Source organism: Xenopus tropicalis, chromosome 5 (genome assembly GCF_000004195.4).
Source record: "Xenopus tropicalis strain Nigerian chromosome 5, UCB_Xtro_10.0, whole genome shotgun sequence".
NCBI classification, from domain to species: domain Eukaryota; kingdom Metazoa; phylum Chordata; class Amphibia; order Anura; family Pipidae; genus Xenopus; species Xenopus tropicalis.
The window spans coordinates 106,681,524-106,705,951 of NC_030681.2; the positions used below are offsets into that span (position 1 = coordinate 106,681,524).

General features: G+C 37.8%; 1 protein-coding gene across 1 annotated transcript; it reads left to right on the forward strand.

Annotated features, from left to right (window-relative positions):
- The first annotated feature begins 293 nt into the window (after positions 1-293).
- lsg1 (large 60S subunit nuclear export GTPase 1) lies at positions 294-19,815 on the forward strand. Its single transcript, XM_002937834.5, has 14 exons — positions 294-570; positions 1,508-1,634; positions 4,194-4,314; positions 5,827-5,913; positions 6,744-6,830; positions 6,977-7,037; positions 10,125-10,301; positions 10,977-11,333; positions 12,137-12,238; positions 12,949-13,092; positions 13,539-13,662; positions 13,818-13,897; positions 15,639-15,812; positions 16,446-19,815. The coding sequence occupies exons 1-14, from the start codon at positions 478-480 to the stop codon at positions 16,623-16,625; spliced, it is 1,914 nt and encodes a 637-aa protein (XP_002937880.1). The 5' UTR covers positions 294-477; the 3' UTR covers positions 16,626-19,815.
- The last annotated feature ends 4,613 nt before the right edge of the window (positions 19,816-24,428 follow it).

A 24,428-nucleotide genomic window follows, 5' to 3' on the forward strand; every position in this document is an offset into this window, starting at 1 on the left:
GTGACAAGCAGTTCAACCTTACACTGCTTTTTACACCATTTATTACACAGCTTAATGTGATTTTCACATTGTAGCATAGCGTTGTGTCGTGTATTCTTTATACAATTCTTTATTATTTTTTTTTTACACTTAAACGCCTGTTTATTAAAGCAATAAACAGGCGTTTAAGTGTTTGTGAATCCTATCCGCTAAACATATAAACCTACTACCTACCCCGCCCCCTTCTTTCTTCCCTATTAAAATATAGCATCAAGCATAATTTTTTTATCAGCTAGGTGACTGGCAACCCTAGCAGTAGTGGAATCGCTCATTTGCACCGTTTAGTGGCGGAACCATTCCTCAGCAGACCACAGTTCTACCCGGGTGATAATGCGAATGCTCACAAATTCACGCACATGTGTTTCGTACAGCTGACGGCTTCCAGCGCGTCAAAAATTCTAGTCCCCATATTCTCGCTTCCGCTGTCCAAAGCGTGTTATGGGGAAGAAAAAAGCAACGTGCGGCCTTGGAAGAGCACTAATCAAAGAAAGAGCCCAGAGCCAACGTGGACTGAGGGCGAAAGATTCATGGGTAATAAAGCATAGAACTCAGATAAAAAGTTGACGATAAAATGTTATTGTGAGTGTGATGAACCTCGCACTACAATGATTTTAGGGTGCACAGTATTTCAGAAATCTCAAATATGATATATAGTGTTATAGACACAACAAGGGTCAGAAACTGGCACACCTATTTAAGTTAAAATGTAACTTTTACTTCTAAATGGTTAAAATACTTCTAAAAATAGATAGAAAAGTGAAGAAAAAAGAAATTAAAATTCTAACTCACACCCTGATTTGGAATTTTAATTTCTTTTTTCTTCACTTTTCTATCTATTTTTAGAAGTATTTTAACCATTTAGAAGTAAAAGTTACATTTTAACTTAAATAGGTGTGCCAGTTTCTGACCCTTGTTGTGTCTATAACACTATATATCATAGATAAAATGTTATTAGCTGAGTGAATGATCTTATTGTTTTGTTTCATTAAATCATTCATTGGAAATAAACTAGCCCGAATCACACATTTCTTACTGGCTAGACTGAGTCTGAGAAAAGCTCTATATTATAATACACAAGATCTACGAATATCCTGTAAAATATATCCTTAAACAGTGCTTATTGATGTTATCAGTTATAAACTGCTTATTGATGTCATTTTTAACACATGACTTAGGAAACTTGTGTAATAGTAAAAGAAATAATAATTAAAGAAAAATAATGTACCCACCTTGATGTTGCTGTGTAAAATATAAGGATAAGGAAAGTCACCTTGGTGTTCCATGATCTGTATAAAAACACTCTCCTTTCAGTCCTGTGTTTTCCTATAGACGTGGAACTTTTTATATCTTTATATTTTACAATAAGGGTAAATTTAAATAAAAATTATTGGAAGTAGTAATCTATTATTTATACGAGCCAGTTATTTCTTATGTGGTCGCTTAATTTTTTTTTTTTTTTGGGGTCCAGCTCCACACCAGTGAATTAAATGATGGATATGACTGGGGTCGGTTGAATTTGCAGTCTGTGACTGAGCAAAGCTCTATTGATGACTTTCTTGCAACAGCAGAACTTGCAGGGACAGAGTTTGTTGCAGGTAAGAGATTTATTGATTCAGCCACAGAAAAACTGTACATTGAAGGGGAAGTAAAACAAGTTTAAAAAATGTTGTACAAAGTGCCATATAATACTATAATTGCAGTAATTTAGAAATAAATGCAGGGCTGTTGATAAAATTCACATATTTGTGTGGCGGATCAACATGTAGTTCTGTTACAAGGCCCAGAAACAAAAATATTTTAAGGTTCTCAGACAAAAGTTAGGCTGTTTTACATTAGTATACTAAAGCTACACTGGGCTCTCAGAATGTGGGTTATACGTTTTTGATGCTGGCTAGAATAAGGTGCATTGTGGTGGATGTTTCAATTAAAAGGTTGTTTGCCATGCTTCATGAATTGCCAAAATATATATTTTGTTATTCGAGACTTGTTTTGAAAAATGGCTACTTGTCTATATATTTGTCTGTTAACTATTCACCCCATTTCTAAGTTAAGTGCCCTCAGACCCCCTGCTCGGTTACATTCAATAGGTCACTTGTTTGGCCAGGCTGGTGCTTGCATCAAGTGCCATTGTGCATGGCCCATCTTGTACTTTAATAATTTATACACTATTAATGGTAATGGTCGCCAGTACCATTAATGCTATGCAAATGAGTGAGGATAATCATTTCAGTAAATATGCAGCAGGATAGCACTGAACCTAAGGATCAGATAAGCTCTTAGGTCAATTTATAAAAAAGGATAAGACTTTCTCTTGGTGAACACAGCATAACTATCATAAGCTACTAAACCTCATCACATCTCAAGGCCTGAAATCTCACGAAACCCTAAGGGAAAATGATAAAATTCCTCTCTCACGACACTTTCACTTTACCCAAAGCCTTCATTTTATCTCTCACAAGGCCCACAACGTCCTACACTTGAAACTTCTGTGTTTGAATTCTGTTGCAAGTCTCCCTTGCATCTTTCAGGATCTTTCTCTCAGATATATACCCAATTAATATCAATAACCAGATATCCCTTGCAGTTATATGCAAGCTTGGGAATCAGATATGCACATCTTTTTCTCACATCAGTAATAGGAAAAAATCTGTGAAAGGAATTTATGCATGAGTATTAAAGAAACAGCGTATAAGCTTCTCCCCAGATGGTATGTTACACCAGCCCTAAAAAATAAATTTACTCCCTCCTATGCATCATCTTCCGAGGTTGTCAAACTCAAAGAGACTATTTTCGTTCTTGATGGACATGTCCCATAGTACATAACTTTTGGACCCAAACTTTCACACAACTGTTCCAAATTTAAACTTTATCTGATCCAGAGTGCATTATTATCACTTCCCTCTAAAACACTTTCTAAAATTCAGAATAAACTGGCTTTATTCACACTGGCTGGACTTTATTCACACAAGGCATTATCTCTCTGCTACAAAGCATAAGGGAATGTGGGACCTGTGGACCTCATTTTGAACACCAGAACTCCAACAGGCTACTTGATATAAATTGAGTCTTGCCAAGAGAATATCAAACCCAACCATATAAATTTTCTTACAGATCAATCATATTTCCCAACTCTACTTATGATTTGCTGCGTAATATTATCTTTATCTTTTTTCACCTGTCTTTACCATGCTGAATTGAACACTGATGTTACCGATGATATTAACAATATGTATATAAAACTTGTTAAATAAATAGATTATAAAAAAATATATGGAAAGCAGTTCACCACAGACAAACATCGCCTTTAAAGCCATTTCCAAAATTATGGATGCGTTGCACTGGCATAGGTGAATAAATGCCTCATCATTTTACATTTACTTCACACTCGATGGATACTAGATAATGAGATATTTGGTTGCTGTTTTCTAGATAATCTGAATAAAAACTTTTTCGAGGAAAAGGAAATAGTTAATCACCAGGGTGGCACCATTTGTTAGGATCTAGACCTAGTTCACTACTCCTCTTTGCTGAAAAAAAATCATCAGCCCAGGGTGCTATTCTAGTGAACAGTGCCATTTTCTTTCCTGTCCCTTGGATCTCTGCCAACTTCCTAGGCTGTGTGCATATGCAGTAGAGCAAAAGTTTTACTTTTCACATCCACATTTACTGCATTGCGCATACCCACAGCCTGGGCAGCCACAAGGGATCCCTGGAACAGATGATTCAGTAGAATACTACTGCAGGCCTGTGAGTTTTTCAGCAAATAATAGCAACTGACCCAGGTTTTGAGGTAAGCATTTACAGACACGGAGCAGATTTTAGTGTGGAAACACGAAAGTATGCATTCTCACGCTGAAATCTGCTCTGAGTGTCCACTGATAGATTGATGCTGTGCCTGATAGCACACACCTTCAGGCAGTGGAAGGAAGTGAATTGGCTTTCCTCAGTCCAACCCAGTTGACACTAGCCTTACTGTTTGTAGGGAGATGTTTCAGAACCCAATTAGTTTCCATAACTACTGAATTAGTACTTAATTCCCAAGGCTTTACTTACTTTGCAAAGGGCAAGTCTATTTATGGGTGTCTGCTACATGATTGTTTTTTGCACACACTAAAAGGCTTATACAAATACCAGTTTGCTTTTACTTTATTTAGAGAAACTTAATATTAAGTTTGTCTCTGCTGAGGCAAGAACGGAATTGCTTACAAGTGAGGAGACCAAGAGGATTCATAAACTCCAAGAGGAAAACAAACAATTTTTGTGTATTCCAAGAAGGTATAGCATGTTTTTGCCTTTTCATCTTAGTCATCTAGTAATAAATCATGTGTATAGATTAGGGATGCACCAAACCCACCCTGATGGATTCTGCTGAATACCGAACTGAATCTGAATTCTAATTAGTATATGCTAAAAAAAATGCTGGATTCAGGCCAAATCCTGAAAAAAAAATGCTGGATTCGGCCCAAATCCTGAAAAAAAAATGAAAAAAATGCTGGATTCGGCCCAAATCCCGAACAAAATCCGGGATTGGGTGCATCCCTAGTATAGATCAGACAGTACTTGTTTGTAACAATGAAATACAGGAGAAAGAGGAAACTTAAATTATAACTGGGCGTGTGACTTTCAGACACAAGTTGAAAAATCTCAGCTGATCAGAGCGATGAAGGTGCTGGCCCACAATTGTAAGGTGGACTGAGAAAGGGAAAGGTGTAGCACCTAGGAAATTGACACGGTTGCAGTAGTCTTAAACGTAGTTAATGTTATGAATATGTTAAAATTTACTTCCAAGATGAAGGAAGCACAGTCCCTTAGATTTCTTTGAGGTTTCTTTCTTTTCATTTCACCTTACTCAGGGCTTTTCTTTGGAGTTAATGCCATGGATGAAAGGGAAAGTTTACTTTTAAATTAACTTTTAGTATATTATAGTGTGTATTTCGCATGCAAAGGAGAACTAAATCCTAAAAATGAATATGGCTAGAAATGCCGTATTTTATATACTGAGCCAATCTAAAGGTTTAGCATCTCTATAGTAGTAATGATCTAGTACTTTAAAGTTCCCCATATTGGATTTTATTAGAAGTGTCAGTGACACTCACATGCTTAGTGTGCTCTGAGCAGCTGTTGAGAAGGGGGCATAGCAAATTATCAAGCGACAAATAATTGTTTCAGAATATTAGTCTCTACATCATACTAAAAGTTAAATCAAAGGTAGACAACCCCTTTTAAGCAAACATTTCAATGACGCTTCTTCCTATATAGAATACATCAGGCATCTTGGTTTAATTCCCTTTGACAACTCCTTGTGACCCTGGACAAGTCATCTGGCATCCCAGGGTATATAAATATATTATCTGTCTGGGTTTAGTAAAAGACAGTGGAAAACTAGTAGGACTGATTTATAAAAGTAAAGGTGTTGTCAAATTATGGAAATTCTGTCTGTTCCAACATGTTATTAAATATAAAAGCACCACTTCATTCAATGGGAGGGATCGGTTAATAATAATTTGATAAAGTTTTCTCCTTGTTGCATGAATACAGAGAATTGTAATTAAGTGAAAGTTTGTCACTACCTTTTCTGTGAGGGGAAAGTTAAAATATATATAAAAGTTTCACAAATGACTAAGCACTACAATGGGCCTTTTTGTCTCTGGGCGCCCACCCACTTTCTGCTGCTGTTTCGGGTACAGCACATAGTAGTTAGATTATTTTAACCTTTTATTTAAATATTTTCCATTTGCTTAATTAAGATACTTTTCTAGCTATTATTTTTAACTTGTACATTTCTAGGCCTCACTGGGATGAAAGCACCAGTGCAGAAGTTCTCAGGGAGACTGAGAGAGAGACCTTCTTACAGTGGAGACGCCAGCTTGCTCAGTATGTATACTAGACTTATGTAATAGCATAAGGTAGGGATGGTCTGAATCCATATTTTTATTGGATTTAGCTATATACCTCCAAAAAAGACATACAACAAACTGAATCATAACACTAATTTGCATGTTGAGATTTATGAACAAAAAAACAGTTGTGTCAGCTTTGAACAAAAATGTATACGTTGCATTGTCCAGAAAAAAGTTGCAGGAATTTAAGGTTCTGTAATTAAAGGAGAAGTAAAGGTAAAAACTAAGTAAGCTTTATCAAAAAGGTCTATGTAAATACAGCCATAAGCACTCACAGAAAAGCTGTTGAGTCCTCTATCAAAAGAAACACAGGATTTCTTGTCTTCTTTTATGTAAACATGTTCTTCAGTACCAGACTTCCTTTCGTTTAGGGCTCCTTCAGGTTTTGGGCACTAGTCTGTGCAGCTCTCTTCCCCCTCCATTTTTTGCTCCCCCTCTCATAAGCATTTACTCCCCCTTTTATAAGAATGTGTGATCTGAGCTACCAATGGCTAGAGCTGCAGCAGGAAGCTATGAAGACCAAGATAAAATGGCAGCTGCTATCTTAAACATACGGAGGGACCTTCTAGGGCTGTTTCTGCAGAATAAATATAGCATTCTAGGTGGCACTATTAGCCAATCAATTTGCAGTAAAATGCCAAGATGCCTTTCCTTCTCCTTTAAATTAGCTGAACACTTAGGAACACTTTGTCAATTTTTGCAAAAAGTTCTCAAATTCAGTTGAATCCTGAATTCACACATCCCTGATTTAAGGCACAACTTTTGCACAGCTGGTTTAAACTTCTGCTGTTAAATGAATGACAGGTTGGAGGAGGAGAAGAAGCTGATTTTGACCCCATTTGAACGGAATTTGGATTTTTGGCGCCAGCTATGGAGAGTTATAGAAAGAAGGTAACACACTTTTTTTTGCAATAATGGTCATAATGCATTGAAAAATATTTGTATACTGCTTGGGTATTTTATAATCTTTTCTTAATTATATACTATATTTAAAACCTTTGTAAGGTGTGCTAATGGTGGGAAACTTTATTTTACAGTGACGTAGTGGTACAGATTGTTGATGCTAGGAACCCTCTTCTGTTCAGGTGCCAAGATTTGGTAAGATATGGTGTCCAATATTTTGCAGTGTTAAAAATGAAACTGGGTTACTGCTCAAAACAGAAAAAGGCTGGAGTGAATGGATGTCTTAAAACCAGAACACAACTTTCTACTTTAGGGCTGTGGCACACGTGGAGATTAGTCGTCCACGACAAATCTCCCTGTTCGCGGGCGACTAATCTCCCCGAGTTGCCATCCCACCGGCGAAAATGTAAGTCGCCAGTGGGATGGCACACGCGGCAGCGCGATTTCGGCAAATCGCTGAAAATGCCTCGCGAGGCAACTTCGCCGATTTGCCGGAATCGCCTGCGCAGCGTGTGCCATCCCACCGGCGACTTACATTTTCGCCGGTGGGATGGCAATTCGGGGAGATTAGTCGCCCGCGAACAGGGAGATTTGTCGTGCCCGCGACAAATCTCCCTGTGTGCCAGAGCCCTTACAGAGAGTCAGTAACTAATCAGTGACTTGATGGGGGGGGGGGGGGGCATATGGGACATAACTGTTCAGTTAGTTTGCATTTGAATCTGACCTGCATGCTCACAAACTAACTGAACCGTTCTGTCCCATAGGGCCTCCCCTAAAGTCACTGTCTAACTAAGAGGTTAGAGAGCTGAAAGCAGGAAGCTGAGTTCTGGCCATGATGTTAGACATCTGCTCACTTCAGCCTTTTTATAGATTACATTTTTGCCTAAATACAGGTATGGGACCTGTTATCCAGAATGCTCGGGACCTGGGTTTTTCCAGATAAAGGATCTTTCCATAATTTGGATCTTCATAACTTAAGTCTGCTAAAAATCATTTAAATATTGAATAAACCCGATAGGATTGTTTTGCCTCCAATAAGGATTAATTATGTCTTAGTTAGAATCAAGTACAGGGTACTGTTTTATAATTACAGAGAAAAAGAAAATCATTTTTATAAATTAGAATTATTTGCTTATAATGGAGTCTATGAGAGATGGCCATTCCGTAATTAGGAACTTTCTGGATAACGGGTTTCCGGATAAGGGATCCCATACCTGTACCTATATAAGAAATATTTTTTATTTTGCACGTAACTATTTTACCCAGTTTCTCTGCTGTTGTCTCCTTGGCTCCACTGTTATAGACAGAGTACAATAACCATAGTGAGTATTTGAGGATAAAGTGGATTTGTGTTCTGGAGATGTAAAAGAGAGAGGTGTTTTGCAGCAGTACATTGTAATTTTAGGCACTAAATGAGTAACTAGTAACATGTTTTGAATCTTTGTTTGTGACTCGTGTTCCTAGTTGCATTTACATGACTGTACAATTACTCACAATTTGCTGAAACTAGGAAACAATTTCAGTATTTTTACTTTTAAATACTTTTTGCAATATTTAGCAATTTGGGCTTCCACTAGAGGCCTTTTCTCCACCCCTTTGATATTTTTTCTGTGTAAGGTGAGACCTCTTATTTATACAACTATGGCATTTACTTTGGCATTAATAGTAGTGAGAGTTACCTGTTGTTTTTAGAGTGTTCTTTAAAGTGATACTGACACCAAAAAATTTCTTTTACAAATATGAACCTACTTCCAAACCTACCTATAGGTTATGTTGACTGTTTTATCCTAAACGTCCTGTTTCTCTACATAAATCTTACTGAAGATCCTGAACCCGACTGTCTGGCAACCCGACTGTAGCTTCTCAATCTGTCAAAAAGGCCTACGTCATAAACTGGGAGGATTTAGCTTGCCATTTGCTTAAAGGGCTCCCTCGCTCCTCACATCGCATTGTGAACTAGATAGCAGACAGGCTTGATCTTTCCATTGCCTGCCTACTTCAAAGGGCTGAGTCAGTAACTAATCAGTGACTTGATGGGGGGGGGGGGCATATGGGACATAACTGTTCAGTTAGTTTGCATTTGAATCTGACCTGCATGCTCACAAACTAACTGAACCGTTCTGTCCCATAGGGCCTCCCCTAAAGTCACTGTCTAACTAAGAGGTTAGAGAGCTGAAAGCAGGAAGCTGAGTTCTGGCCATGATGTTAGACATCTGCTCACTTCAGCCTTTTTATAGATTACATTTTTGCCTAAATACAGGTATGGGACCTGTTATCCAGAATGCTCGGGACCTGGGTTTTTCCAGATAAAGGATCTTTCCATAATAAACTGGGAGGATTTAGCTTGCCATTTGCTTAAAGGGCTCCCTCGCTCCTCACATCGCATTGTGAACTAGATAGCAGACAGGCTTGATCTTTCCATTGCCTGCCTACTTCAAAGGGCTGCCCCCTTCTCTGCTCTTCCCACAAAGAATTAAATAGCAGGCCAGCTTAAGCTCTCCCACCCTCCCCATTACACATAGACAACGGAGCTGAGCTTGTCACACACCGGCTGAAAGCAGAAGGGGCATTGCAGGTTTGTGATTGGGCATATTTATTCCCTTGGGAGGCATTTAAATTAAAACCCGTAAGAGGGGAACAAACATGGCTGCTCTGTGGGTCTGTAATTCGTGCTACCATAATTATAAAGCGAAAAAACTTTGCAGATTTAGTTTATAAGGAATTTAAAGCTGATACAAATTAAAACACAACAACAGGTGTTAAAAAAAAAAAAAAAATAATAAATTGGCTGTCAGTATCACTTTAAGCATCTTGTTAGGATTGCCTAGGCAAGTTGGCAGTTCTTGGAAATATTTTCCACATGTAGATAACCTGGACAGTGCAGTGATTAATGTCCAGTTGTTTGGCAATTCTTTTAAATCCCTTCCCAGATTCATAGGCTTCTAAAACATCCTTTCTAAATGCCTCCTACAGCTGTTTTAATGTAGGGATAGTGATAACACACACTTTATTAACAAAGAGCAAACTAAGCGGCTGATTTATCAATGTTTGAATTCAAATTGTTGCAGCGATTCAATTTTTTTTTTTTTTTTAAGTTACTGTGACTTAAATGTAATTTACAGTTATAAAAAAGTAGTACTGTTGTGATGATATCATATTTTAGTCTGGTTTTAGTGCATTGCATAAATTTATGTTTTTAGTAATTTTTTTGTGTGAATTAGAATTGGGAAATCTCTGACTGTATATCCTAAAACTCCATTTAATTTTTTTCACCTCTGCCAGGAGTGTTATGTAAAAGAAATAGACAAGGACAAAGAGAATATTATCCTCATAAACAAGGCTGACCTATTAACAGCACAGCAACGGCAGTCATGGGCAGAGTTCTTTGAGAAGGAGGGTGTGAAAGTCGTATTCTGGTCTGCGTTGGCAGAAGGACAGAGGTTAACTGCTGAAGGGAAGGTATGGCACTCAATATCTTTACTAAGTATTACATAAAATGATATAAACATAAATACATATTACTATGTATTGGTTTGTTGGGTTTTTTTGTTGTATGTATTTCTTGTTTAGGGGTACACTATCCAGTTATAAATATTGAAATATACATCTTTTTCTATTCATTTAGGGTTATTGGTGACAGCAACTGCATAACATGAATATATTCTATAGTTTTGTCATACCATAGCAGGTGATGTACATGTCATATGCCACCCTGAAGGACAAGTTATAGAACATTTATGTTATAGGGGTTTTTTTTTTAAAAAAAAAATGGTAAATAAACGACAGGGCAACTCTGCTGCTTGCGAGCAAGTATTTTTTGGCAATAGCTTATCTGCCTGAAACTTTTATATTGTCTTCTTTAAAGTCTATTCTTTGGGCAGAAAATAGATCTGGGAACTGGGAATAGCCATTGCTTTTAATACTGGCAAATGTTGAGCAACAGGTTGATAGTCCAGTGTAAAAACAGCCTGTTTTTTTGAATTATTACATAAAACCACTACTTTTAGTTTGCTTCAGTGTAAATATATTCTAGACAAGTATTATGCTATTTAATGATAAGCTTTTTCCTTGTCAGAGTATTTTGTATGTGTGTTTTTTACCTACATTTGAAAAATGGTTGTTGCTTGATAACAGGTTGAGCATCTGGATGAAATAAAAGAGAATGAAGGAGATTTTACAGATGAGGAAGAAAGTGAAAGTGAGAGTGAAGAGACACAGGGTGAAAACCTTCATACTAGGGGGAATTCAGGGCTTGATAATGACACAAGTGAGGAGTATGAAGACTGCGAGGAAGATGAAGGTTGGCAGACTTGCTCTGAAGATGCAGATGATGATGATATCATTTCTCAAGATAAAGACCACACAAGGACAGTGGGGGATAAACTTATTACTAACCAAAGCCACCTAGTGGAAAGAGATGAGTTACTAGAGATCTTTAAGTCCGTACATGCAGGGCAGAGGATCAAAGAAGGACAGATCACAGTGGGGCTGGTAAGCATGTGTTTGAAGTGTTGTACCCTTTTGCATTAAAGGGGATGTCCATTGAAAAAAACTAATGAAAGTAATCTAATTCTAAACTAACTAAAGGAGAATGCAAGTCAAAATTTAAAAAGCATACTGCCAAATAGTCCTCCTATCGTTTAGTAAAAACGCCACACTTTTAGCTCACCTAATCAAATATAATACTCACACTTAATTCACATTTTCTAGAACAGGCAGCCATCTCTAAAAAGGTATTCTCCCTTCCTTTCCCTCCTTGCTTCATACTGCACATGTGTTTCATTCCCTCCCCCCCCGGCAGATCCGCTTCTGATTGGCTGGTGGGCATGTGTAGCTCAGACCAGGAGACAGGATCTAGTTACACACATGCTTAGAGAATAGGAAGGCTGCCGCTGGCACCTACAGGAAGGGGAGAGAGATTTCAGTGATGTCACTGTAGGCTTCACACTGCTGTAGGCTGCCAGCACCATATCTCAGAGAAGCAAGCAGGGATCTGGGAATTTAGATATGCAGTAAGTACTTAAAAAGAATGCCTTTAGACTTACTTTTAATTTATATTAACCTTTCATTGTCCTTTAAAATATAGTTTTTAGTATTTTCTTTCTTATCTTACCACTTTTTCTTTTAGGATTACTGGACTCATTCCCTAAACATAATTATGCACATGTACAGTCTTAGGGTTTCTTGAAGGGTTGTTTTTTAGTTTTACTTACTATTATAAAATGGGGCTGCTGTAACCATTGTGTTGTTGCTATAAACACCTTGACCGTTTTATTCGCTGCCCCCTTTTTTAGGTGGGTTACCCTAATGTTGGTAAGAGTTCAACTATAAACACTATACTGGGGAACAAGAAGGTATCTGTTTCAGCAACACCAGGTCACACAAAGCACTTTCAGGTATGCAAATTGGTTGTTTAAAATGTTAATTTTATACTTGCTCCTCAAGTGTAATACTGTATAACTTAAGATAAACAGTTTATGTGCATAGGGATTAGCTAGGTATAAATATCGTAATAGACGAGTTCCAATATCAGGAGGAGCATTCCTCCTGCTGTTGGGTTAAAAGGATTAAATTACCCCACAGTGGTAAGTAGCTAGGCTAAGCCTTTAGCATTTAGAGTGGTCTGTAATAAATTACAAACGTTAAATAAGTATAAAATGTGGTTGGAGTTACCTTATTTCCTTATGTAAACATTATTTTCATGTACATATAGTTGGAATGTCAAAATGGTTTTGAATAGGGGGAAGCAAATATAGTTTCTGAATATTATATTATATATATATAATTATATATATTATATTCTTGAAGGGTTTTTTTTTAGTATGTACCAGAGGTGATGTTTAATATATCATACTAAACTCATTTCTTGAAATCAACTTGGAAGTAAAATAATGCATTTCTGGTGATTTTAATTGTATACCAGTGAATATACACTACATTTTTTAACTATATTTATGAGTGATGCCTTTTTCTAGTTAAAATGCTGTTAGGAGTCTTGGGTGATTGGTGGCTATACAGATTGTTTGGAAGCCCTGGATAAGGCATATTTGGCTTTATTAGTTTTTTTTCAGCTACAGTGCAATTGAAGGCTTTATTTTTATTGCAGACTCTGTATGTGGAACAGGAGCTCTGTCTTTGTGATTGCCCTGGACTAGTGATGCCTTCATTTGTCTCCACAAAAGCAGAGATGATATGCAGTGGCATTCTACCAATAGATCAGATGCGAGACCATGTCCCACCTATCTCCCTTATATCCTTGAAATACTGTGCAGCTCACTGCTTCTGAATTTTTTTTTATTAGTAGTTTTAGTAAAAATAATTATAAAGTATTATTACACACATTGAAGTGAATGCCAGACCCACAGTGATTGGCCAGTTTCCTGGAGACAATATCTGGTTTTTCTTCAGCATTTTTTACACACTGGGAGCAAGTAATAGGTATTTCACTGTGTTGTGTTTCAGCACAGTATGTGGCCTAGGGCTGTTTACCACTCTGACTTTGACCATGAAGTCTGTCTATTCCACAAACCTATAGTGGATATTTTACAAACATTGTTTATTAAACTTCACTTATAATTTGGGTCACAAACTAATTTACCCTTGATCAGTGTTTGTCCGACTTTTTAAAATTTTTCTCACTTCATTAAACACTAGCTCAGTGAAGCTTGTTCTGTGCACTTTCCTTGACCAACTTACATTGCTCAGCGTATCCCACGTCATGCTCTAGAAACCATATATGGAATAAATATCATTCGACCAAGAGAAGATGAGGATCAAGACCGTCCTCCAACATCCGAAGAATTTTTATGTGCCTATGGGTGTAAGTCATGTCCACCTTTCACATGCTCTGAGGATTGCTTATTCAGTACTTGCATCTAACATGTTGTTAATCAGTTTACAAGTACAATTTTTGTATAGCATAAAGAGGAACTTTACTTATGTTTTCATGTAATTTTGATATAATTCTTCTTATAGATATGAGAGGATTCATGACTGCTCATGGCCAGCCAGATCAGCCAAGATCTGCCCGTTATGTACTGAAGGATTATGTCAGTGTAAGTTATCTCAGGCTAGCAGTAGAAGTTAGTTTTCATAAAATTATTAGACAATAGATACTTTCTGTGAAGTTGCTGTAATGACCACCAGAAACAATAGCTGTCCATTAACATGTGCAGCAAAAACTATAACAATCTTTTTTGCTCTGGCAACTTGGGTCATATTAAATCTCATGGCATTGCATTGCCCTACCACATTACAAAAATGTGGTAGGGCGCATGGAAAAGCAGGAGAAACACTGTGCCTCTTGCACTTGGGTGCATCCTAAAGCATCCAAGTGCATGGTTATTTTTTTTACCATACCATCTTATGATTTGGTATCAGCAGATGCAGAAATGAGAATGGCCCCCTCTAACATTCAGATCTTCCATTGTTCCAAACAAATGGATAAATGCTATGTAAAATCTAGGGATGCACCGAATTCATTATTTTGGGATTCTGCTGAACCCAAAAATCCTTTGTGAAAGATTCGGACGAATACAGAACTGAATTCAAATTCTAATGTGCGTTTTTAAATTAGGAAAAGGAAGGGTTTAAAAGAGAATGTTCTCAAAAATTAAAATAAATTTCAACTTCCTTGACAATAAGACACATGATTTTAAGGATTTGGTTTCGGCCAAATCATGCAGAAAAAAAGCTGAATCTTGTCCAGATCCTGAATTCGGTGCATCCCTAGTAAAATCCCTGTTGCTGACCAAATTAAGCAGTATATATGGTCAAGTTACCACAAATTAATATAAATGTGATTGGAATTAAACATAGCCACTGTTCAGTAATAATTTTAAAAAATTACTTTTTAATACTTACATTAAAGGACATGTAAAGACTACATTTGCCTACAATGTACATCAGCTGGGCATGTCTCCCCCACCCAAATGGCATTATTTGTATTGCATATATCCGCTTGCCAGCACCATCCCATTTTCCTAAAGCAAATAGCAGCTTTCACCTGGTGGCCATTTTTCCTCTGATACATAATCAGTTACATTTAAATCTGCAAACAGCATATACACACACACAGACCCTTATTCAGCATACATTTCATCAAGAATACAGGCTCACACAGGCACAAATGTCTTTGATAAAAGTTCTTTGTTTGAGCTGAGCTCAGGAGAGTTGGTTGGGAGAAAAAAAACTGAAGCTGACAGATAGAGCTGAGTTTCTATGGGAACCAGCAATGCCATCTCTTCATTGGCTGCTAGACTAGGGTGGCGTTGTTTAGTAATCTGAGCTTAGAACAACTGAGTATGCCCACAAGCCAACAGCCAAAGTAAATTCCTGAGGGGGGGGGCGAGTGGGTTACAGGAGGAGGAGGAGGAAATCTAAGTGATTAAGGAGATGTTGCAGCCTTACTATTAACCTCTGGGCAACCAGAGTGGCAGGTATTGAAAGATTTCAAAGAGGCTGTTTACTGATTACATTTTTGTGTGTGGGGTTTACATGTCCTTTAATAGGCAGATTCTGTTCTTACACAAACCTTTTTTATTGTGGAGCTCTCTTATCTGTTTATGTTGCTAATATGTGTTTGAGTAGTTTCAGATACTTTGTAGACTCTCTACAAGTTGATCCAATGCACAATATTCCCCTTGACTTTTCTGTGTAGGTATGCTGATGCTAAAATGGCACTCCAGTAGAGCCTTAGATAATGACTACTTGTCTTCAGTTATTTCTCCCTAAGAAAATATTTTATGAATTGCCACACAATGCATTGTTAGTCACGTGATTATATTGTAATTATAGGGAAAGCTGTTGTATTGTCATCCTCCCCCTGGAATTGAACCTGCAGAGTTTCAACCACAGTTTGTCAAGTATGAAGAAAAGAAAGGCTTGAAGATAAGTGGTGAATCACAAGCTCACAGGGGCAAGAAAACAAGACAGATAGAAAATGTTGTGGACACAAACTTTTTCCATCAGGTAATGTATCTGACATACCATTGTCAAAATGACTTTGATGAAAAAAAATCCAAATTTTTTTATTGACCAAAAATAAATTCGGATAAAGTGGTTTAAATGGAAACTGCAAGCTCCAGACAGAGTTTGAACGTGTCAGTAAAAAGCTCTGGGGTATTGAGTCTCTCAGTTAAGAGTTAATTTTCTATTTTATTTATTTATATTTAAATGTGAGGGAATTTTTTGTTTATGGTCGAAAGATACTTAAAGGGAGAGTTCCCCTGACACCTTTAAACCATTTCATTTGTTGTGGATTTTAAATGACTGCCAATTCTGTTCTACCTCTCTCCTACATAAAATATAAAGGACAGTTTAATTTGTAGAATAATTTGATTTTATTTTTAAAGCATGGTGATATAGTTTTGATTCTTAGAAACTTAACTGCAAGTTATGGCTAAGTATTTGCACACTGACATCCTGTTAAATGAATTACAGCATTTTGCAGCACAGAGACCTATGGCTGCCACTATGCATAAAATGCTACCTGTTCTTGGCAGTGCTGTATTCATATGGGGGGGAGAGGGGGGAACATATATATTTGCACCACAATAAACACTGGGCCCTTTAATGTTACTTACATTATTTTTCACTTTTCAGGAGAATGTTCGTGCTTTGACCAAAGGCGTGCAATCAGTAATGGGATACAAGCCAGGCAGTGGCCCAGTACCTTTATATGCCACCAGCTTAGACACAGTAGCAGGAAAACCCTGGAAAAAGCATGGGAACAAAAACAAGAAAGAGAAAATTCGGCGACTCAACAAGCACTTGGATGCATGAACAATGGCTAATAAGGAAGCAAAAACTTCATAATAATGTGTTTTCATTCTGCAGATATCTGTGTTTTTTATCATTACACTTTACCTTTCCATGAAACATACAATTCAGATGCAAAATGTGATGGATTGGGAATAATAATACAGCTGTTCAAAGGCTGAAACAGATCTCTGGTGAACTAGCAGGACAGGCATCCTAAGCGATTCTGGATTCTTATTGCATTCGCCTTAAATTGTGAAATGTCATATTTCAAGGATAAGAAACCCTTTTTCCCAAACTCTTGGTACCGCCTTAGGTGTGTTTCCAGACTAATCATGCTATAACTATAAAAGTTCTATAGATAAAATTGTTTCTTCGCTACATTTTAACAACCCAAATAAGCAGACACAATGCTCCAAGGTTTAATATTTTTTTCTTGCCTGTGCTTATATGATGGATACAAACAAGTTTCCTAGACTAAAGGAAATGATAGAGAGTTCTGGAGATGCAGAAATAACAATGCCAGATAATTTCCCCTCTAATTTAATATTTACTTTGTGCACAAAAATCACCTTTTGTGCAAACTTTAGAACTGAGTGCACAGAGAAGTTGGAGGATCAGAAAAGTACAAAATTAAATTTTTACTGAATAAGCTTTGTGCACCATGATTTGTTGTGTGTGCTGGACTCAAAATGTGTCTAAGCACAGCTTAGAGGAAACATTGGTGCCAGCTCATGTTCCACCACTGCAATGCTGTTGGTGTGCCTACTTTTTAAACATATAACTTAATGTCATGTGCCAAATTCATCTTTATTTTGTGAGAATAACCATTTAATATAGTGGTTCCCTAACTGTGGGGCTGCCCCCCACCAGGGGTCACAGACTGATGGCCCAATAGAGTAATATTTGGGAAGAATGCCTATTTGCTGTCCTAGAGTAGAAACTCTATTTTAAGTGTTTCAGAGGAGCAGAACAACGGTGTAAAATTGGGGAAAATGTAAAACCAGGGAATGTTTTATGTGTTATTTACTGGTAGGACCACAAGAGAAAATGTAAAATGAAGGAAAACTTAAAATTAGGGGATATAAAATTGAGGTTTCACTGTACCCCTGAAAACCTAGTTAGACACTCGAGTATGGTGACATTTTGAGTAAACACTTATTTCTTGCCCTAAATATTATTGGAACTATTAATGAATTGTATACCAACTACTTGTGCATGCAATTCACCAACTGTCAAAAATCTTTGTGCACCCCAAATCTGGCAAAAATGTTTGCTGGCTAAAAATATACTGTACATTCCCAGAGTTGTACTGTGCATTTTTTAAAAAGTGAGCCCTACAATCTCCTGCTAAAAATAAAAATGTACATATATATATATATATATATATATATATATATATATATATATATATATATATATCAATGTATATATCAATATATATATCAATGTATATATCAATGTATATATATATTTTTTTCTTTTTTATATACATACACACATACACATAGACCTCATGTATTATCTGTCCATGTGTGGGCCCTCTAGCTTCCTGGGCCCATTCCTTGAGTGCTTACCTTACTGTTAAACCCCAGGTTAGGCTCCAAAACGACGAAATAGCTGTTTGAAATCCAGGTTCAAGACCAGTTGATAAATCTGAGCTGAGAATTAAGGCTGAAAGAAACAGAAGAGTTTGCATTTCAGAGCTGATATCCACCTTGGCTGAAATGGTCCTGGGTGAAGGTAAGGTAGGAGGCTGATGCCAATGGAGGGGCTGACTTTTGGCCTGGTTTCCTTCACCTTTGTCCCCACTGCTGTTCCCATTCCCAACAACTTGCGGTAGGCTCAATGAAACATGGTATGATATTAATGGATAATTAAAGGTAGAGCCCACATACAACATATTAGCTACCACCATACCTTTCGTACACTTGATTTTCTATTTTCATTGTAGTACCATTAGTCTGCATGCTTCACCATTAACAGGGAATGTGTGGTTTGAAACAATGGCACAATGTTTCATGACTGCAGTGTTTGCTGCAAAATCCTAAACAAAATGTTTGGAACTGCTAGCAGCCATCTTCTATTATATTCTATTGAAATTGTATTACTTTGGAGAAAAATTAAATTTACTAGAGCCTATGAATAAATATACTGCAGCACACAAAATATGATGGTTTAGGTCATTCTGCCAATGCTCCTTTTCTATCCTGATTTGGATTGATGACTTGCTTCTTCAGATGCAGTAGTATCTGCTCAACAAAGACCAATGATAAACTGGGAGATTTGTTGACTGCGTAAAAAAAATACTACCGTTGGGGATAATTATTCCTGAAAATGCCTTGCCCTATGCTAACATGGGAATCGCTGCAAGTAAATTATATTGCTTGTGATTCAGCTTAATCACAGGAAAATACCTGCTTTCACATTTTTCCACGATTAAGCCTGAATCACCACAAGTAATGTAATTTACTTACAGCGATTCCAATGTTAGCATAGGGAAAGGCATTTTCAGGAAGATTTGTCGCCTGCGGTAGCAATTTTTAAACATGCATCATTGCCCTTTGACAAATTCTTATTCTTGTTTCCTTAGATTGCATAAATCAGCAACTGGAGTCACCAGATGTCACTTTAAAAAAGTGGCTTCTGTACTATCTAGAAACTACCCTGCAGAAAACAAAAGGCACACACAAAATAGGGATTAAAGAGATATACAGGTAGCCGCACCCTACCTCTTTTTAAACTTATGTGGGATAGGTCACCAGACATAAGCCCAGGTATTGCTATTTTTAAGGTAACTGGATCCACATACAGTTGTTTCTGCCAATGTTCTACTATACCAAACATCTACTGTTTTTCTTGATGAGTGTTCTCTTTAGGGAGTGTCTAGTCAAATTGTGCTAAACTATGCTGCTCTTCCTCGTAGCAATTATAAAATGCCTTAAAGGTAAGGCAAGGTTCACATGGACATAACTATGTACTTTACCAGCGTGCTAATTTGTAAACCTTACAGCTCATACTCACAAGCATTTTCTTACTGTGTTCCCCTGCGGTGGCATCTCCTGTGTTCCTGTGCAGGGGAGTGCAGGAAGAAATGCATGCCATTCTTCCTATGTTCATATACATTTCTATGTAGCGTTCCACCTCTGTTCTGCAGTAACATGTGCCTATTGAAAATGTAATTGCTATTAAAGGCAATATATGCCTGACTTTACATCCTCTGCACTCGTCTCTTGAATCAATGTCGGAATCCAGCTGATTAAAAGACCTAAAGTAGAAATCACTCCTGTTACATGTTTTAAGAGTCAGGCCCAGAGAAAAGAAAGTGACCACCAAACACTGAACACTGAATTACATTTACAAATGATATAAAAACCACTGAAAATCGTTAAATGTGATGCAAAAGTAGTAAAACTACAAGGAAGTGCACATAAAATAGATTTTGGACTCCTATACAGAGAGGAGGATTCAGGAAGCAGCAATTCACTAATTCACTTGTTGAAGGTCACGTTTTAGCGCCGAGCATTTGTTGAACTGGTATACATATACAATCTTAATTTATTGCTTGGCATTGTATTTTCTGTAATAAAGCAAAAACAGGTTTTGGGTGGAGGACCCATTTTCTTTCAGACTTTATGCTGGAACTCCGGCCCTGGTTTGCCTTGGTGTCACCTTTGTGTGTGTATTTTAACGTTCTTTACCCAAGTTCATATTATGTTTCTTTATTCCATAAGTATTTTTTGTGCACTTGACACATTCTGCACTGAGGGGCATATTTATTATGCTGTGTAAGAAACGGTAGCAAAATTCGCCACCCATCAGCAGACTTCACCGTGTAAAAAATGTGTAAAATCAGCGTATTCGTTTCTTCCTCTGCTGGAACTTATGTAAAATAACAGTGTAAAATCTGCTGTTCAGATGGTGGACTTTTTTCATTTTACACAGCATAATAAATAGGCCCCTAAGAGTTAATATTTTTATAGATTAATTGGGATTAAAGTTTAGCAACTGGGGTGAGTGGGGATACCTTACAAATTAGCCCTCGCATGGGTTGTTAGCTTTGCTTTAAGATTACAGTATTTTCTAACATCAGTTAGGGGTTGTACTTATGAGAGTTGGAACGCACCGCAGGGTACAACCATTAACCAAGCACTAAAACTGCCTGAATTCTCTAATGCTGAAAACATTTATGAATGTGGGCTAACCTTAAAAAATGTTTTGTCCTTTATTCCTCCTCTTTGCACTTTCATGTTTCTTAAAACATTTCCTGCCACTTCCTGCAACAAGTCAAAAAGGTATAGAAATCACTGCCTCTCTCCTGTCCTTCCCTTTGCTTTGTTCCATAGTTCCTAGTTAACTCTTTCTCTTCACATAAAACAAGAACATACAAATTCCACTATCACCTTGCATTCCTCTCCTATCTGTTACTTGCAGCTGGTGACATTTCCTCCAGCCCTGGCCCTTGCCCCATCCCTGTTTTGTCAGGGCCACGTTCTCCAAACCCACCTTGCACCTCTTTTAACTTCTCTTTAGTTTTCGTTTCACTCAATTAGGCTCTTCTCCTTTGGGTTATCTCTGTGCTCTGATTCCCCCTCTCACTCCAGTGGAAACTCCCTGGATGTTATATTTACAAGATTCTGTTCAATATCCAACTTTACTAACTCCCCTTTTTTCCCTATCTGATCACAATCTGATAACATCTCTTGTCTTAATTAGGCCATCTCTGTTTATTACAGCACACTCACCACTACCCTTAATGAACTTGCTCCCGCCAGGACAAAATGCATAAGGCCCAAACCATTCCAACCTTGGCACACTGCTCATACCAAAGCTCTCCAAAGACAGTCATGTACACTCAAGCGCTGCTGGCGCAATTCCAGGTCAGAATTAGATTTGTGCAGCTACAATTCTGCTCTGCTCTCCTATAATACGACCCTCTACCAAGCTAAACAAACCTACTTCACTGCACTCATTAACTCCCTCTCTAAAAAACCTGCCAACTTATATCTAACTTTAACTCTCTGCTGTCCCCTTCCCCACTCTGTGTGCTTCAGTCACTTCTCAAGTTATTGCCGAGCACTTTAAGAACAATTTACACCATCAGAAGTCTGCTATCTCTACTTGGATGTCCCAACGTTACCTTAAATTAAACTTCTTTCCCCTATCCAACACCCACATTGTTCCTGAGGTATCTATTAGTTAACTATTCCACTATCACCCCATCTTCTCAGGCCAGGTGCATTGGGGTTATCTTCGATTCTGTCCTGTCCTTCACTCCTCATATCCAGTCACAAAATGTCATTTTCACCCAAAAAATATTTCCTGAATACGATCATTTATCACCCAAGATGCTGCCAAAATTCTTATCCAATCTCTTATCATATCACGCCTGGGCTACTGTAACTCTCTGCTAATTGGCCTTCCCCTTTAGGGCTGTGGCACACGGGGAGATTAGTCTCCCCGAAATGCCATCCCACCGGTGACGCAACTAATCTCCCCGTGTGCCACAGCCCTTAGAGACTGTCCCCTCTTCAGTCCATAATGAATACGGCTGCCAGGTTCCTACGCCTCTCCAACCGCTCCTCCTCTGCCGTGCCACTCTGCCAATCCCTGCACTGGCTTCCACTACCATCCAGAATAAAATTCAAACTTGTGACCTGCACATTTAAAGCAGTTCTGCCCCACCCTACATCTCTGAACTTATCTCTAGATACCAACACTCCTCTACTGACCTACTTCTCACCTCCTCTCTCATTCCCTCCTCACACACTCGCATTCAAGACTTTGCAGGGCCTGCCCCCCTTCTCTGGAATTCGCTCACACAATCTGTCAGACTTTCTCCCAATCTCTCTGCCTTCAAGAGATCTCTAAAAATGCATTTATTTAGAGAAACTTGCCCTCATTTAGTTAAAGATAACCTCAGTAGTCTGCTAAAAGCAATAACCTGTGCCACACCTCTCACAGTGCTTAATTCTGATCTTGCCCACTCCCACACCTTGTGTCTCAAACCTTTCTCCTTGTAGATTGTAAGCTCTTTTGGACAGGGCCCACTTCACCTCTTGTATTGGTTATTGGTTGCTATATATGTTACTCTGTTTGTCTAATGTATGAACCCACTTATTGTTCAGTGCAGCGGAATATGTTGGCACTTCATAAATACATAATAATAATAATAGCCTGTTGTAAAATTAGTGGTAAAACCCCAAAAAGCAGTAAAGGTTACAGGATAGCACAAAATATGACATACAAGTCTGTTTATTTAAAATGATTATTAGGGACATTTGCCAGAGGGCTAATGTGATACAAGAGAACTATGTAAAAGGGATTATAATGTGACACACCTAAATAACAAACATGCTTCACACGGTCTCGGTTATAAAAATACAACTGTATTTCACATACCCCTATTTTCTAAGGTTCCATTTTAACATGCACTTGCTGTGGACATATTTTTAACACATGCACTGCCGCTGGCTGAGTGGAATAAAACTACAGGGCAGTGCTTGTTTAGACAACTGGCAAACAGAGGTTTGGTATGGCATACGTACAGCAGTAATGATGGCTACCACACACAGAAATAATACCTGTAAATTTACAAAACCTTTTACTGAGCTGTAACTATTCAGGGCTTTTCTAAGTCATCAAGCCTCTGATCAATATGCACTATATTTGTTTATACACTGTGCTTGATGATTTTAAGCACCTGAGAATGTCTTTATTCATAGCATAAAAATGGGGTTCAACTGCTAAATGCAGTTGAATACATTCTGACAATCAAATCAGGAAAGCTGTCAGTTTATTAAAACAGTTTAATGACTGTCAGAAAAATGTTAAATTCAATAACTGTAATAAAATTCTGACTTCGGGGACTACATCAGTATCGCCCAGTTTATTTTGCCCCTGATTATAATAGGCAGGCATGACAATTACACACACAATTTTGAGTTGGGTAAAGCATGCAACACTGTGGGGCAAATTTATTAAAATGTTTAGAGCTTAATATATAAAAACTCACCCATGGTCATATTAATTTCTATGAGATTTTTTTGAGTGTATTTATCAATGGATCAAAGTGTGACTGAAGTTTATCAGAGCACAGGTCAAATGGCTGTGGCACCCTGAAAAATCTAGAATATGGCTAGCCTATGTGAAATTTCAAAATTAAATATAAAAAAATCAGTTAATAGAGCTTCTCCAGCAGAATCCTGCATTGACATTCCTTTTTTTAAATACACAAACAGATTTTTTTTATATTTAATTCTGAAATTTCACATGGGGCTAGCCATACCTTTCATTCCCCAGGGTACCACAGCCATGTGATCAATGGTCTGATAAACTTCAGTCACACTTTACTGCTGAGCTGCAAGTTGGAATGATATCACCCCCCTCCCACCAGCTGATCAGAACAATGGGAAGGGAGCCAGATAGCAGCTCCCAGTAAATATCAGAATAGCACTCAATAGTAAGAAATCCAAGTCCAGCTTGGGACTCCTCCAGTTACATGGGAGTAGGAGAAACAATAGGTTATCTGAAAGCAGTTCTAATGTGTAGCGCTGGCTCCTTCTGAAAGCTCAGACTCTGGCATATTACACTGGGATAGCGCCTACACACCAATATTACAACTAAAAAAAACTACATTTGTTGGTTCAAGAATAAAATTTAAATGGCCGAATGAGTTATTTGATTTGTAAACCTGGGGGATACATGTGAGTGCTGAAAAAAATGGAGGCATGCTCTGTACAAAAGATTACCAGGGAAGAACAAATTAGCAACCCACAATTCACTGCACTGTACCTGCGGCTGCAACCCTAACCCTGCACCCCTCTA